Source organism: Lithobates pipiens, unplaced genomic scaffold, assembly GCF_037356315.1.
Source record: "Lithobates pipiens isolate NorthernLeopardFrog02 unplaced genomic scaffold, aLitPip1_a1.2 Scaffold_28, whole genome shotgun sequence".
Taxonomy (NCBI): Eukaryota; Metazoa; Chordata; class Amphibia; order Anura; family Ranidae; genus Lithobates; species Lithobates pipiens.
Window position 1 is genome coordinate 205806048 of NW_027507789.1, and position 15803 is coordinate 205821850.

A 15803-nucleotide genomic window follows, 5' to 3' on the forward strand; every position below is an offset into this window, starting at 1 on the left:
TTGTGAAATTTAGCCAGGCTTGGATGTTTTTCTTCAGAAGAAAAAGATTCCGTCTGATCACTCTACCCCATAGCCCAGACATATGAAGAATACTGGAGATTGTCGTCACATGTACCACACAGCCAGTATTTGCCAGATATTCCTGCAGCTCCTTTAATGTTGTTGTAGGCCTCTTGGCCTCACCCTGACCAGTTTTCTTCTCGTCTTTTCATCAAATTTGGAGGGAAGTCCAGTTCTTGGTGATGTCACTGTTGTGCCATATTTTCTCCACTTGATGACTGTCTTCACTGTGATCCATGGTATATCTAATGCCTTGGAAATTCTTTTGTACCCTTCTCCTGACTGATACCTTTTAACAACGAGATCCCTCTGATGCTCTGGAAGCTCTCTGCGGCCCATGGCTTTTGCTGTAGGAAGCGACTAAGAAAATGTCAGGAAAGACCTACTAGAACAGCTAAACTTCATTTGGGGGTTAATCAGAGGCACTTTAAACTATGGCAGGTGTGTACTGACTCCTATTTAACATGAGTTTGAATGCGATTGCTTAATTCCAAACACAGCTACATCCCCAGTTATAAGAGGGTGTGCACACTTATGCAACCACATTATTTTAGTTTTACTCCCCTGCCACCCCTAAAAGATTTCAGTTTGCTTTTCAATTGAGTTGTACAGTTTATAAGTCACATTAAGGCCTCATGCACACTGGACATTATAATAACGTTATAAAAACGCCAGTAGCTTTGCAGTTTTTCAACGTTTTTTGCAATAACGTTTAAGCATTTTTTTTTTTTCTCAATGGGATCAAAAACGTTATAAAAAAAACAACACTGGTGAGCCGTGTTTTTGAGCGTTTATCTGCGTTTTTTGGCGTTTGACGTTAGAGCGTTTTTACAACTGAAAAACTCCTCTCAGAACATACTAGTTTTGGAGTTTTTTCTACAGCTAAAAACAGTCGATAACAGCCTAGGTGTGCATGGACACATAGGATAACATGCTGGAGAGTTTATTGACTGTAGAAAAAAAATTCTGAAGCCAAAAACAGCCCCTGTAAAAACATCCAAAAACATCCAGTGTGCATGAGGCCTAAAAAGGTGAAAATAAGTTCTGAAATGATTCATCTTAGTCTCATGTTTTTACATCACAGAAATACACACACACTAATATATTATATATATATATATATATATATATATATATATATATATATATATATATATATATATATATATATATATATATATATATATATATATAGTGGTGGGAGTGTCATGGTCTGGGGCTGCCTGAGTGCTGCCGGCACTGGGGAGCTACAGTTCATTGAGGGCACCATGAATGCCAACATGTACTGTGACATACTGAAGCAAAGTATGATCCCCTCCCTTCAGAGACTGGACCGCAGGGAATAAATCCAACATAACGACCCTAAATACACCTCCAAGACCACCACTGCCTTGCTAAAGAATCTGAGGGTAAAGGTGATGGACTAGCCAAGCATGTCTCCAGACCTAAACCCTATTGATCATATGTGGGGCATCCTCAAATGGAAGGTGGAGGAGCGCAAGATCTCTAACATCCACCAGCTCTGTGATGTCATCATGGAGGAGGGGGAAGAGGATTCCAGTGGTAACCTGTGAAGCTCTGGTGACCTCCATGCCCAAGAGGATTAAGGCAGTGCTGGAAAACAATGGTGACCACACAAAATATTGACACTTTAGGCCCAATTTGGGCATTTTCACTTCATATAAATACACAGTATGTTACATGCACTGCAACAGTCTAACATTTGGCAATAAACGTGTTGCACCGTGCGACTATGAGTAGGGCATGCCCCGTTTAAAGTGCGTTATGGTGTATTGGCAGCCCATTTATTTCAAATGGTATGGCTTAATGCAATGCAAGGCATAATGCCCTGTGCATCGGGATGCAAAATGACAATACTGTAGATGTACAAACAGGGGGTCACTCACTTGGCACTGCCACCATTCCTAGACCCCTGTGGCCAATGTGCAGAGTGCTCAATGCTGCTCACACAGGACCCGCAGACTGCACCAACTACTATAGCGATTGTCAGAAACCACAGTAATCCCTCAGCTATGAAATATGAATGCTTATATTGTGCCAAGCTGTACAGCTCAAACCTGGAGAACAGATTTTCTGTGACTTTCCTCATCTTTGTACTTGTCCTGGATCAGTAACTCAGAAAGATCTAAACCTAGAAGGTTAGGATAATAGCCAGAAAACTGACTTTTTATAAAGAAATAACGCAGACTCCTTTGTTTCTAATATTTCTTTCTTAGAAACCTGTGATAGAGCATTGCAGCCTCTATTATATTACTGCTACAGCCTAGAGCACTCCACGAAGGACAGAAAAGTCAGTATCCCCCAGCAAGTATTTTACAGAAATTAAAGTAGACAAGCCCTTCAGCTAATTAAAAGTGTGTTTTCTTTTTTTTGTAAAAAAAAGGAAAAAAAAATATATGTATATACATTTTTTTTTTTTTTTTTTACAGAAGAATGGAACTGAATAATGGCACAAAAATTAATGAAGGGTAAAGCTCTTCTAAGGTATGAGTCAAAGACATTATACTTTTGACTGCATTCGCTTTGGATATTGCAACAATCTTTTAGCATGTAGCAATACAAAATACAGTAAGGATATCTAAAGTCACAAAATATCCAAATTTTGGATACAGTCTGTGTTCATCTGGGGAGATTTCCCTTCACTTTTCATTCCAGAGATAAGAAAGAGCCCTGGGGCCATCCTAATTTTTTTTAACGCCAGAGCGGTGGACTTCAACGCCAGAGCGGTGGACTTCAACGCCAGAGCGGTGGACTTCAACGCCAGAGCGGTGGACTTCAACGCCAGAGCGGTGGACTTCAACGCCAGAGCGGTGGACTTCAACGCCAGAGCGGTGGACTTCAACGCCAGAGCGGTGGACTTCAACGCCAGAGCGGTGGACTTCAACGCCAGAGCGGTGGACTTCAACGCCAGAGCGGTGGACTTCAACGCCAGAGCGGTGGACTTCAACGCCAGAGCGGTGGACTTCAACGCCAGAGCGGTGGACTTCAACGCCAGAGCGGTGGACTTCAACCCTCATTCACACTGTGCACTTCTTTGAAATCATGAGAGTTCATCTGAACTCGCACGATTTCAAAGCTGCATTTTCATCTGACTTCGGGGCGACATTAAAGACATCTGTGTGCTTCATGTTCGTGCAGGAACTACTTTTGGAAATTGGTGCAGAGCCACCGATTGGGAAGCTCCTATTGCCGGCAATAAACTCCAATTTGACATACAATTTGACCTGTCAAATCGTGCCGATGTGAAGGGAGAACGTCAGAACTCTGGGCTTCCACATCAGAACTCTGGGCTTCAACGTCACATTTCAGAGATTAAAAGTCAGAATTCTAACTTTAAAACTCAGAATTGTGTTTAAAAATTTAGGATGGCCCCGGGGCTCCTCCATACCAAGACAGACACAGAGAAAGGAAATGTTCCCAGCTGGGGCATTTTTGTAAAAATCGGAGGAGGGAACGAACTACCCTAAAAAAATAAAAAACTTTAAAAAAAAAAACTTTACCTACAACATAAAAATAAATAATAAAAATACATTAAACAGCTAAAAAAAATGCTTCAATGTAGGCTTGTTAAAATTTTATTGCCAGTCAATGGATTTGGGTAACTGTCTGTGTTGGGTATTGAGATCTACATTAACTATGATTATTCCAGTTCTATATTTTACATGCTGTGGCCAGGCCACCATAATAGGACATAATGTAAAAAGTATACATTCAATTTTAGATGTAATACAGAGGTTAAAAAAAAAAACACTAACATCTAAAAAAAGGCATAGCATAAATTCTTCATTAATAATAAAGGACCCCAAAACTCCTACTGCCCAAGCTCCCATCCCCAAACCTCTGACCTGAATGTTAGTCCAGATTTGCTCTTCAGGTTCCGAAGAAGATCCAGCTGGTTCAGTGGTGGTATCAACCTATAGAGAGATGATAGAAGCACCAAGTCATCAAATTATAATGTATAAAGATTAGTCATTCTAACTAGTTTATGGCCATTGCCCTGATTTCTCTATTCCCCAAAGCCTCTTCTCTGAGCATAATTAAATTCAAACTGGTTTGGGGCTTGGAAGTAGGATACAAAAACCAATCTGGGTTTTGGGTTTGGTGGTTGCATACAAAAACAGAACTGGTTTTGGGTTTGGCGGGTGGACACCAAAACAGAACTGGTTTTGGGTTTGGAGGTTTGACACCAAAACAGAACTGATTTTGGGTTTGGAGAATGGATACAACATTTGACCTAAATGAGATTGACCGAAGTGACGCCATTTGAGTTCCAAGCAAGGCTGTGGTGGAATATATTGGTGGTGTTGGAGCAACTTTCCCGTTAGTGGCAAAGGAAACATCATTTAGAAAGGGGGTCATACTAGAACCAGCAGGCCACAAACACAAGCAAAGGACAGAGTTAATTACAACACGACCACAAAACATTTCACACCAAGCGAGCAATACGGAGGAACGCCAAGATCAAGCAACATTAAGTTGTGTTTCCAGCGGGAAAAAGCGACTGTGTTAGACATCTTGGATCTGAGCAAAGCTATTGGTTAGAAGCCAATAGGCAGCATTCTCACATTTTAGCTCAAAGTGGCAGCTCCCAAGCAACCCTAGTCTTCAAAGCGGCCAACTTGTCAGTGAACCTAAATCCCAAAGGAAGCAGACCATCAATTTAGGAGGAACCAGCTCAATATCTATGGTTCCTGGTGAATTTATAGGCTGCTTTTTCCTAAATTTGCCTTCAATGGACATCTCCACTTTTCTAACATATGCTTTTTTTCCCTCTTTCTAGTAAATATAAAACCGGGATTTATTTTCCATTCTGAATGCGTGCAGGGTCATGTTGGGTGGGCACCAGTGGATACAAACGCTCACATTCGTTCGCGCACAGCAACAGCACAAAATGGTGACGGTGGTTTCACAATCCCGGAGTGTACACAACACCACAATTGGGATGGCAGACCGACAGCACAATGCTAGGTGGAGGGAGGGTGGAAGACACTACAGTGCACATATAAGTGTGCCATACCTGGACGCACCGTACGTTTGAGAGCTGCTCGCCAAGATACAAAATGGGTGGAGGGGGACAAAAAAAAAAAAGTCAGGAATTATATGGAAGTGCTCAAATAATGGTGAGGGATCAAGCATGCCACGGAAATTGTAATGCTGAGTGTCAAGAGATTTACTATCATCACTGGACCAATACAATTGAATTTTATTGCAGTACCTTCTTCTAAGCACACAGGCAGAGATGGTATTATAATCAATATGTGTGCCTAAGAGCATAGACACACACGCTAAAGTAGTAAACAAGAACATTTAGCTCCCTCTACAGGTGATGATAATGTACTACACTCTAAAATAAATAAATAAAAAAACAACACACCTTTCTGAGATAATGTAGATGGCTCAACATAATGTATGTACCATCTTCAACCATGGTTATGGAAAGGACACATGTATGCATATATTAGGGATTAGTCTAAGAAAAGTGTCTGATCTCTTTAAATTCTAACAAAAAAAATATCTTACGGTCTTATTAAATGATGTCAATACTGAATAAACATACATACAATGCATGGCGTTATCACATTGATGCCTACAAATAAGTGAATAACCATACCCACAATTTTTTCGGAGGTTAATGGAAAGAGGGTTGGCTGCTGATATCAGCCAGCGTTACCTACAATACCTATGGTCACTGTGATTGGTTCACAGCAGTCACAAAAGCACAGAGCCATTTTGATTGGCTCTTATTTTGCATGTCTGATGACACAGGCGTGGTGAGCACACCAATGTAAATGACAAAACAATGATGTTTATAAATGTCCTCTCAGGACAACTAGACATGTGCAGAATGAAAACATTTGTTTTGTTTAATTTCAATTCATTTAGTTAAATTTGTTTAATTCGTTTTCTGAATTTGCTTTGCTTATTTGAATCTATTTAAAATTTGTCGACTTGCATTCTACTTTTATTTTCTAGTCTATTCTTTTCTATTCAAATTCAAAATTCGAATTTCAAATGGAATAAATCTAAACCATTTGAAATTCGAATTTCGGAAAACAATTATATTCTAGTCTAGTCTTTTCTATTTATTCTTTTCTTTTTTATATTCTTTTCTATCCTAGTCTATTCTAAATCTGAATCCCGAAAGATAGTTATATTCCTTCTATTCTATTGTGTTTTTTTCTATTCTAGTCAAGTCTTTTTTATACTATTCTAATCTATTCTTTTCTATTCTATTTTTTTATTCAAATTTATTTTATTTTATATTCGAATCTATCCCATTTGAAAATTGAATTTCAGAAGATGGTTATATTCTATTTTATTCTATATTATTTTGTATTCTATTCCTTTGTTTTGCCATTTTATTTTATCAAGTTCTTTTATTTTCTATTCTATCCCTTTTTTCTTTTTTTTTTTTTCTATTCTTTAATCTTATTCTTTTATTCTCTTTTTTTTTTCCGTTAATTTGTATTCTGCTCTACTCTATTTTTTCCTTTTCTATTTTATTCTATTATATTATTTTCTATTCTGTTCCTTTATTCTAATTTTATTTTCTTTGTAAATTCGAATTTGATTTGAAAACTATTGGAATTCAGATTGCGTCCGAAATTTTGATTCGTTATTTTGGATTCATTTAAATTAGTTACTATTTTATATTAGAAATTCAGATACATCCAAATTTTCAAATACTGAAAAATTTGTCAGAATTTTAATTTGGAACATAACAAACCGCACATGGCTAAGAACAACTGGCCATTTAAAGGCTGGTTGTGAAGTGGTTAATCACTGCCAGCAAATTAGTCCACACACACATACCCCATAACTAGGAGGAAAGTTACCTAGTGTCCACGGTGATCTGAGCCGTCTTCATAGGCTGATATGAGGCAACAACATATTACGAGTAATGGGGGGAGAGGGGGGGGGGTGCAGGGAGTTGAATGAAAAGAACAGAAAAAAAAAATTAAAAAAGGGGGGGTAAACAACAAAAACAAAAAAGTATAAAAATTAATGCAATAACAACAAGGAAGTCAAACATGAAAAATCAACTTAAAAAAAAGCAAACTGAAAATTCTCGAGCAAACAAAGGCAGAATGATGGCCGGGATGGAGAATGGAATTGTGGGAAGTGAGAGAGGAGGCGATGAGGTACCTGTACATGGGCACTGCCACGGTGCGCTCATAGTAGTGCCAGGTAGAGTGCAGGTCCATGCGCGACAGATTGGTGGCGTAAAATCTCCACGAGGCCTAAAAAAGAGTCAAAATGGTTGAAGGATTTGTAACAACACTATTGACCCCAAGAAAAAAGGCAAATGTTTTCATTTGTAAGACGAAGAGATAAGAACTTGCAAAGGTTCAACAAGATAATTTTTGCAGGAAGTCTGCTTTAAAGTGGTACCATAAAGTGGTACCTTAAAGCGTTACTAAACCCATAACAGTAAAATCAGTCTATATATGCAGTAAAGCATGCTTGTTATACTCACTGTGGAACCTAAGGGTTTAATCCTCTGCACTGTTCAAAAAGGCTGCTTGATCCTGTCTTCTCTTAGCCTCCCCTTCTCCCACTGTCCTCAATCCATGTCCTGATAAGACAGAGCCTTGGGGGCACTCTGCACGTGATCAGTTTGGTGTGTATTGCTAGATGGAGGTTTTTTTTTTAGTGGGGGGGGGGGTGCATGTGATCAGCAGCACAGGCCCAATCAGTACTGTCCAGACAGAGGGTCAGGCGTCATGGAGACTCATAGGACAGTCAGAGTAGAATTAGAACTCTTCCTACATGCTGTAACCAGACACTGATAGAAGTCACAAGACTGCTATATACTGCTGATGAGAAAATAGGATTTTTATAAAAGCTTACCTGCAAAATCCTTTTCTTGGGAGTACATCATGGGACACAGAGCCTTAAGTAATTACCTTATGGGTTAAAGGCCACCTTCAGGTGTTGACACTGGTAAACCCAATCATGGAAGTTTATTCCCTATATAACCCCTCCTCCTTGCAGAAGCACATCAGTTTTTGTAGCAAAGCAATATACTTAAATCCCAAAAAAGAGGGGAGGGACCTCTGTGTCCCATGATGTACTCCAAGAAAAGGATTTTCCAGGTAATCTGGTATAAAAATCGTATTTTCTTTATTGTGCATCATGGGACACAGAGCCTTAAGTAATTACTTAATGGGACGTCCCATAGCAATGCTACTTGAGGGGAGGGAGACAACCCGCAGGGTACCTCCAGATTTGAGGAACTATACTGCTGCCTGCAGCACACTGCGCCCAAAGGCCATATCCTCATACCTCCTTACAGCCACCTGATAAAATTTTATGAATGTATGCACTGAAGACCAAGTTGCGGCCTTCCAGATCTGTGCAATGGAGGCCAGGTGAAGCACTGCCCAAGAAGCACTAACCGACCTGGTAGAGTGCACTTTAACTTGAAACGGAGGAATCTTACCCTTTAAATCATAAGGTTTAATTATCACTTGTTGAATCCACTTAGCAACAGTGGATTTTGTCGCTGCCTGACCTTTCTTAGGACCCTGTGGCAGAATAAATAAGACATCAGTCTTACGAATCTGAGCAGTTGCCTTTAAATAGATTTTCACTGCTCTCCCCAGATCAAGACAATGTAGTGACTTTTCTTCCCTGGAACATGGTTTTGGAAAAAAGTATGGCAGGACAATATCTTGGTTCAGGTGGAAACCTGAGACCACTTTTGGCAAAAGGCCTGGACAAGGGTGGAACACCACTCTGTCCTCATGAAAAATCAAATATGGCTCTTTACAAGAAAGAGCAGCCAATTCAGAGTCCCTCCTTGCTGAGGATATAGCAACCAAAATAACCAACTTCCTTGTCAAAAGGACTAAGGGAATATGTTGCATCGGTTCAAAAGGCTGTTTTTGTAACACAGACAAAACTAAGTTTAAGTCCCAAGGGTTCAAGGGAGGTTTGATGGGCATATTAAGCCAAGTTACCCCTTGTATAAAAATCCTGGACTAAAGAATGAGTAGCAAGTAGTCTTTGAAAAAAGACAGATAAAGCTGAAACTTGGCCTTTAATAGTACTCAAGGCTACTTTCACTTCTACCCCTAATTGTAGAAAGGCAAGAATTCTGCCTATGATATATCTCTGAGGGTCCCAACCCTTGGATTCACACCAGGAAACATAAGCCCTTCGAGACTCTATAATATATAGTTCTGGAAGCTGGCTTCCTTGCATTAATCAGGGTAGAGATAACTGACCCGGAAAGCCCATGTTTCTTCAGAATGTAGGTTTCAATAGGCAAGCCATTAAATTTAGAGACCATAAGGAAGGATGGAATATCGGTCCCTAAGAGAGCAGATCTGGCTGTAGTGAGAGGGACCATGGGCCCACCACTGCTATCTTTAAGATTTCTGCATACCATGACCTTCTGGGCCATGCTGGTGCCACCAGAACTACCGGTTTTCTTTCCAGCTTCATCCTGCAAAGAAGTCGTGGCAGCAACTGAATAGGGGGGAATGCATAGATCAGGGAGAACTGATCCTATGGGGTCATGCCGTTCCGCATGTGAATGGATCCCTCGCTCTGGCCACAAAGTTGACCAACTTCATATTTGACCTGGATGCTAGAAGATCTACGTCCGGCGTCCCCCATCTTTGGAAAAGAGCCTGAAATATTTTTGAAGAGACCATTCCCCTTGGAATAACTGCTGATGACTCAAGTAGTCCGACTGCCAATTCTCTACTCCCCGAATGAAGACTGCCGATAGGCACGGAACATTCCTTTCTGCTCAAGTTAGAATATGGTTCACCTCTCTCTGCACTGAGAGACTTTTGGTGCCCCCTTGGTGATTGATATAGGCCACAGCTGTGGCATTATCGGACTGAATCCTGACAGAACAATCCCATAACCTGAAAGTCCAGGCCTTTAGAGCCAGATGCTCTGCCCAAATCACTAGGATATTGATGGGCAAGGCTCTTTCGGTTCTTGACCACTGTCCCTGGACAGTTGTCTTTTCTAGTACTGCTTCCCAGCCTAAAAAAGGCTGGCATCCGTCATTACCACTTTCCAGATGACTGGTCTGAAGGATTTTTCTTTCAGCAGATTCTGGGCTAGTAACCACCAAGTGAGGTTTTGGGACACTCTTGGGGGCAGCTGCAATGGCAAGTCTAAAGCTTGAATTTTTTTGTTCCAAGCAGACAGGATACTGTTTTGCAACAGTCTTGAATGAAACTGGGCATAGGGAACTGCTTTGAATGAAGCCACCATGGTTCTGACCATCCGCACCAGCTCTCTTATGGAGCTAATCTTTGCCTGAGGCAAGCACACCCTTTCCTGGGCTGTTTCTATGATCAGGAACCAAGTACTCCAGACCCTTTATTGGTATTAAGGAAGATTTCTCTAAGTTGAGAATCCAACCCAAACTTTCCAGATAATTGGTTGTAGTGCATATGCTTTGCTCCAAACGAGCCACCGACTGATCTATTAGCAATAGATCATCTAGGTACGCTACGACTGTTATGTCCTGTGCCCTTATCCTGGCTAGAGGTAGGGCCAGCACTTTGGTGAACACCTGGGGTGCTGTGGCTAGCCCGCAGGACAGGGCTACAAACTGGAAATGCTGCTGTTCCAACTGGAATCGCAGAAACATTTGATGAGCAGGAAATATAAGAACATGCAGATATGCATCCCTGATGTCAATTGATGCCAGAAGTTCTCCTCCTAGGATAGAAACTACTTACCTGATCATCTACCTGCGAAAGGAACGGATCTTCAGGAATGGATTTAGATTTCTTAGATCTAGAATGGGTCTGATGTCTCCATTTGGTGTTGGTACCAAGAAAAGATTTGAATAAAACCCTGGATCTTTGGGAATGCTTGACCTCAGGAAGCGAGATGGTGAAAAGTCATGAAATCCCAGCTTGTTCCCCAGCATTACCATGGAGATGACCCATCTGTCCTGAATTTCCTCTTTCCAGACTTCTGAAAACTGCAGAAGTCTTCCCCCCCAGCTTGGTGAGGGGGGGTTGCCTCTTCATGATGAGGCTTTAGGATTCATGATTTAGGATTCTGCTTTGCAGGTTTCCAACCCCAGGACTTCTTTTGAACCTGGGTCTGACCCTGAGGTTTTCCTCTAGAGTCTGACAGTGGAGGCCTTCGCCACTGCCTAGAGGCGGAAGCCCCTGGCGCAGGGGAAAGAGCCATTAAAATGAAGGGCGTTTATACTTTCTTTTGACTGGCAAAAGAGTAAAATTTCCCACTAGAAATTGTTTGGATATATTTGTCCAAGTCTTCTCCAAATAGTTCTTCACCATGAAAAGGGAACTCAGTTAGGAGGTTTTTACATGGTGCTGCAGCTGACCAATTCTCCCTACAAAGAGGCGTTACAGGCAAAACCTTGTGCTTTGGATACGAGGCCCCAGGTACCATTCTTTTAGGCCTCAATGGCACTCTAGATGGATCTGGTCTATGGAGGCTATTTAAATCCAGCATGGATCCCTCCTGGAGCTCCTAAGAGCACATCTTCACTCGTGACCAACACCTTAGACACTTGCGAAAAAACTGATGTGCTCCAGGAAGGAGGAGGGGGTTATATAGGGAGTAAACTTCCTTGATTGGGTTTACCAGTCTCAATACCTGAAGGTGGCCTATAACCCATTCATTAATTACTTAAGGCTCTGTGTCCCACGATGTACGATAAAGAAAAGAAAGGTATTTAGCAATTTATATTTACTAAAACTATTGCATTTCCATGTTCTGTGTACTGTGGGAGACCAGATATAATGATTGCAGGGTCCTGGGTTTAGTAACATTTTAATACATTCTATGCATTAAGGTGAAAAACCTGTGTTGCAGCTCTCCCCCCCCCTTAATACTTACCTGAGCCCGATTCGATCCAGCAATGTGCACAAGAGCAGCAGCTCCCACCCCTGTCGCTCTCTTCATTGGACAGATTAATAGCAGCAGGAGCCATTGACACCAAGCCGTGACATTGGAGAGGGGGGCCGAGTCCCACTGTCGGTGTCAATGGACGCAGCAGCAGGACTCAGGAGCGAGCCCATGGAAAAGCGGCTTTCCATGTGGGCGGCCTGCAGCGCCGGCGAGGAACCCCAGAAGAAGAGGATCAGGGTTGTTCTGTGCAAATGCATTTGCACAGAGCAGGCAAGTATAGGCATTTTTTTTTTGTTTTGTTGATTTACAATCACTTTAAAGCTGAACTCCAAGCAGATATAAAAAGTAATCTCTAATATCAATGCTAGCAACGTAAGTACCCAATTCTGAGTTATCAGCCTCTTGCAGTCCCTGTACAGCAGACTAAGGCAGGGAGATGCAGGGCAAGGGTCCAAATAGGTGTGCAAGGAGCATGCTGATAGGTGGAGAGAGCAGAGTGATGGGCTCATCAGTCTGCTGCTTCTCCTTTCACTGTCCAGGGTTCAGCTCAGTGAAGCACAGAAGGAGCTGGGGACATGGCATCCTGTAAAACTCGGCATCTCTTATTACAGAACACATTTTCTATAATTTGTATTGTTTTTTTTTGCTGCCAAAGCTGGCGGCAGAAGAGGAAAGTGACAAAGGCAGATGTTGCCGCTCAGCTTAATGTACATGTAAAAGAAAAGAGGTCTTGATGCTATACAGAAAAACAGTCTTTTTTTTGTTTGTTTTTTTACCAGACATTGGAGAAGCAGCGAATACGGAGGAGACCAAAGTCGGCGCTGATCGCACGCTCCTGACTGCTATACGGGAAGATGAAATACTGACTGCATAGGCTTCGTTTCAAGAAAATTCTGGCAGCTAATAATATGTTCCTTACAAAAAAAATAAAGTGTGCAAGGCTCATGAATCCTAGAGGTGGCGCTGCTTTACAGTGGAATACAAGTTCATGTAACAGATCACAAAGGGAGACAGAGCAAGAGAGAGCGGGGGGAGAGAGAAAGGGAGAGAGAAAGGGAGAGTGAACAGAGCAGACACAGGGCTGAAAAGGGAAAGAGAAAAAATAGTGGGGTGAGCAGCAGGGGAGACAAAGAGGCAAAAAAGAGAGAGCGAGGAGAGAGAAAAGGAGGGGAGAGGAAGAAGGGGGGGGGGGGGAAGAGAGCGCGAGGGAGAGGAAGAGGGGGGGGAAGAGAGCGCGAGGGAGAGGAAGAAGGGGGGGGAAGAGAGCGCGAGGGAGAGGAAGAAGGGGGGGGGGGAAGAGAGCGCGAGGGAGAGGAAGAAGGGGGGGGGGGAGAGAGCGCGAGGGAGAGGAAGAAGGGGGGGGGGAAGAGAGCGCGAGGGAGAGGAAGAAGGGGGGGGAAGAGAGCGCGAGGGAGAGGAAGAAGGGGGGGGAAGAGAGCGCGAGGGAGAGGAAGAAGGGGGGGGGAAGAGAGCGCGAGGGAGAGGAAGAAGGGGGGGGGAAGAGAGCGCGAGGGAGAGGAAGAAGGGGGGGGGAAGAGAGCGCGAGGGAGAGGAAGAAGGGGGGGGGAAGAGAGCGCGAGGGAGAGGAAGAAGGGGGGGAAGAGAGCGCGAGGGAGAGGAAGAGAGAGGAAGGAGGGGGGGGAAGAGAGAGGGAGAGGAAAGAGAGAGGGAGAGGAAGGAGGGGGGAAGAGAGAGGAAGAGGAAAGAGAGAGGAAGAGGAAGGAGGGGGGGGAGAAAGAGAGAGGAAGAGGAAGGAGGGGGGGGGGGAAAGAGAGAGGAAGAGGAAGGAGGGGGGGGGGGAAAAGAGAGAGGAAGAGGAAGGAAGGAGGGGGGGGGAAGAGAGAGGAAGAGGAAGGAGGGGGGGGGAGAAAGAGAGGAAGAGGAAGGAGGGGGGGGGGGGAAAGAGAGAGGAAGAGGAAGGAGGGGGGGGGGGGAAAGAGAGAGGAAGAGGAAGGAGGGGGGGGAAAGAGAGAGGAAGAGGAAGGAGGGGGGGGGGAAGAGAGAGGAAGAGGAAGGAGGGGGGGGGGAAGAGAGAGGAAGAGGAAGGAGGGGGGGAAAGAGAGGAAGAGGAAGGAGGGGGGAAAAGAGAGGAAGGAGGGGGAAGAGAGAGGAAGAGGAAGGAGGGGGAAAGAAAGAGGAAGGAGGGGGAAAGAGAGAGGAAGAGGAAGGAGAGGGAAGAGAGAGGAAGAGGAAGGAGAGGGAAGAGAGAGGAAGAGGAAGGAGAGGGAAGAGAGAGGAAGAGGAAGGAGAGGGAAGAGAGAGGAAGGAGAGGGAAGAGAGAGGAAGGAGGGATAAGAGAGGAAGAGGGGAAGAGGGGGGAGAGCGAGGGAGCCCACCAAGTGTCAGGGTGTCCTTGGTCCGGGACCCCCCTCCCCCAAGTGTCAGGGTGTCCTTGGTCCGGGACCGCCCCCCAAGTTTCGGGGTGTCATTGTCCTAGGACCCCCAGTGCATTGTTTTTGGATTCTATGTGCTGGTATTTCAGTGTCTTGGCACTCCTATGTCACCATGTGAATGCATTTTGATGAGGTTATAGAAATGGTTTTATTACATATCACTGAGCTGCAGTGTCATCAGCTATTTTGGTTTATGAGTCTGGCTATAATTACTAAGAAGCCTGCATTTACTTCATCTCTAGATCTGTGCCTCCTGCCTGTAATAATATATGACAGCAGCTGTGTCTTCCCTCGGCTAGGCACAGTTCCCAGTTGTAGGGGGGCACCTCAACTTTATGGACTGTTGTATCACCCTGGATAAAATAAAATAAAATCTCACTTCCAGTAATCCTCATATTAAAAACTTAAATGTTAGCTTAATAAGAACTGGAAAAATGTAATTAAAGATTGCATTAAGGCGCATCTAAGAACGTGGTCAGCTTACCCTGCTCTTCTCCCCTATGCCCAGTTCATGACGACAGTGAGAATGTAGTCAGGAGGAAAGGAGACCGTCACCTATAGCACCTCAGCATGGGACAGAAACTGAAAACATCGGATTGGTTGCCTGATCAGGAACCGCTGAGTCACTCTTTAATTGGATTCATGAAATAACTAAAAAAGGTAAATAAATTGGTCCTTTTTTCAATGTTTGTAGCTAGAGATCAGTGAAATTTGAAGACCTTTCCAGACCTTTCAGCAACATGCATTGGAGTCAAAGAAGGCAGTTAAATTAAAAAGGTACTTTTTTGTGGTTTCAAATGACAACTTATGGTTTGGAAAGGTGCTGGGCATCGGAGCTTGTGAAGGACAGCGAGCTGGAGGTCAGCCCTGTAAAGAAAAGCGCACGCTGGGGATCAGCCCCTCAGGAAAAATTTGTTGGGGGTCAACCCACAAAGGGCCACGCACAGGGGTCAGCACACTGGGGATAGTCTGTGAAAGGACAACATAGGGGTGCATGGGGAGGGGGGGTAAGTGCAGGGACAGCGCGCCAGGGGGTTGGGGCATAAAGCACAGCTTGCTGGAAGGATCAACCTGTGAGGGACAGCGTGCCGGGGTGGGGGGGGTTCCATGAAGAACAGCTCTTACCGGGGTGGGGGGGTTGGCCCGCAAAGAACAGCGTGCCGGGGGGGGGGGGGGGGTCGGCCCGCAAAGAACAGCGTGCCGGGGGGGGGTCGGCCCGCAAAGAACAGCGTGCCGGGGGGGGGGTCGTCCCGCAAAGAACAGCGTGCCGGGGGGGTCGGCCCGCAAAGAACAGCGTGCCGGGGGGGGGGGGGGGTCAGCCCGCAAAGAACAGTGTGCCGGGGGGGGGTCAGCCCGCGAGGAACAGCGTGCCGGGGGGGGGGGCAGCCCGCGAGGAACAGCGTGCCGGGGGGGGGGGCAGCCCGCGAGGAACAGCGTGCCGGGGGGGGGCAGCCCGCGAGGGACAGC

The 15803-nt window shown here is 44.3% G+C and overlaps 1 protein-coding gene across 6 annotated transcripts in view; it reads right to left on the reverse strand.

Moving 5' to 3' along the window:
* The window catches only part of KCNQ2 (potassium voltage-gated channel subfamily Q member 2), a 113479-nt gene that overhangs the window by 41559 nt on the left and 56117 nt on the right, over nt 1–15803 (reverse strand). For 2 of the 6 annotated variants that reach the window (XM_077460357.1, XM_077460355.1), the window contains exons 8-10: nt 7228–7322; nt 5099–5122; nt 3927–3995 (exon numbers count right to left, since the gene is read on the reverse strand). In XM_077460357.1, the coding sequence (XP_077316483.1) occupies nt 3927–3995; nt 5099–5122; nt 7228–7322 (188 nt within the window). Of the gene's footprint in view, nt 1–3925; nt 3996–5098; nt 5123–6917; nt 6953–7227; nt 7323–15803 lie in introns of those variants that run through there. The other 4 variants (XM_077460359.1, XM_077460356.1, XR_013263606.1 and 1 more) reach the window with 3 other exon arrangements.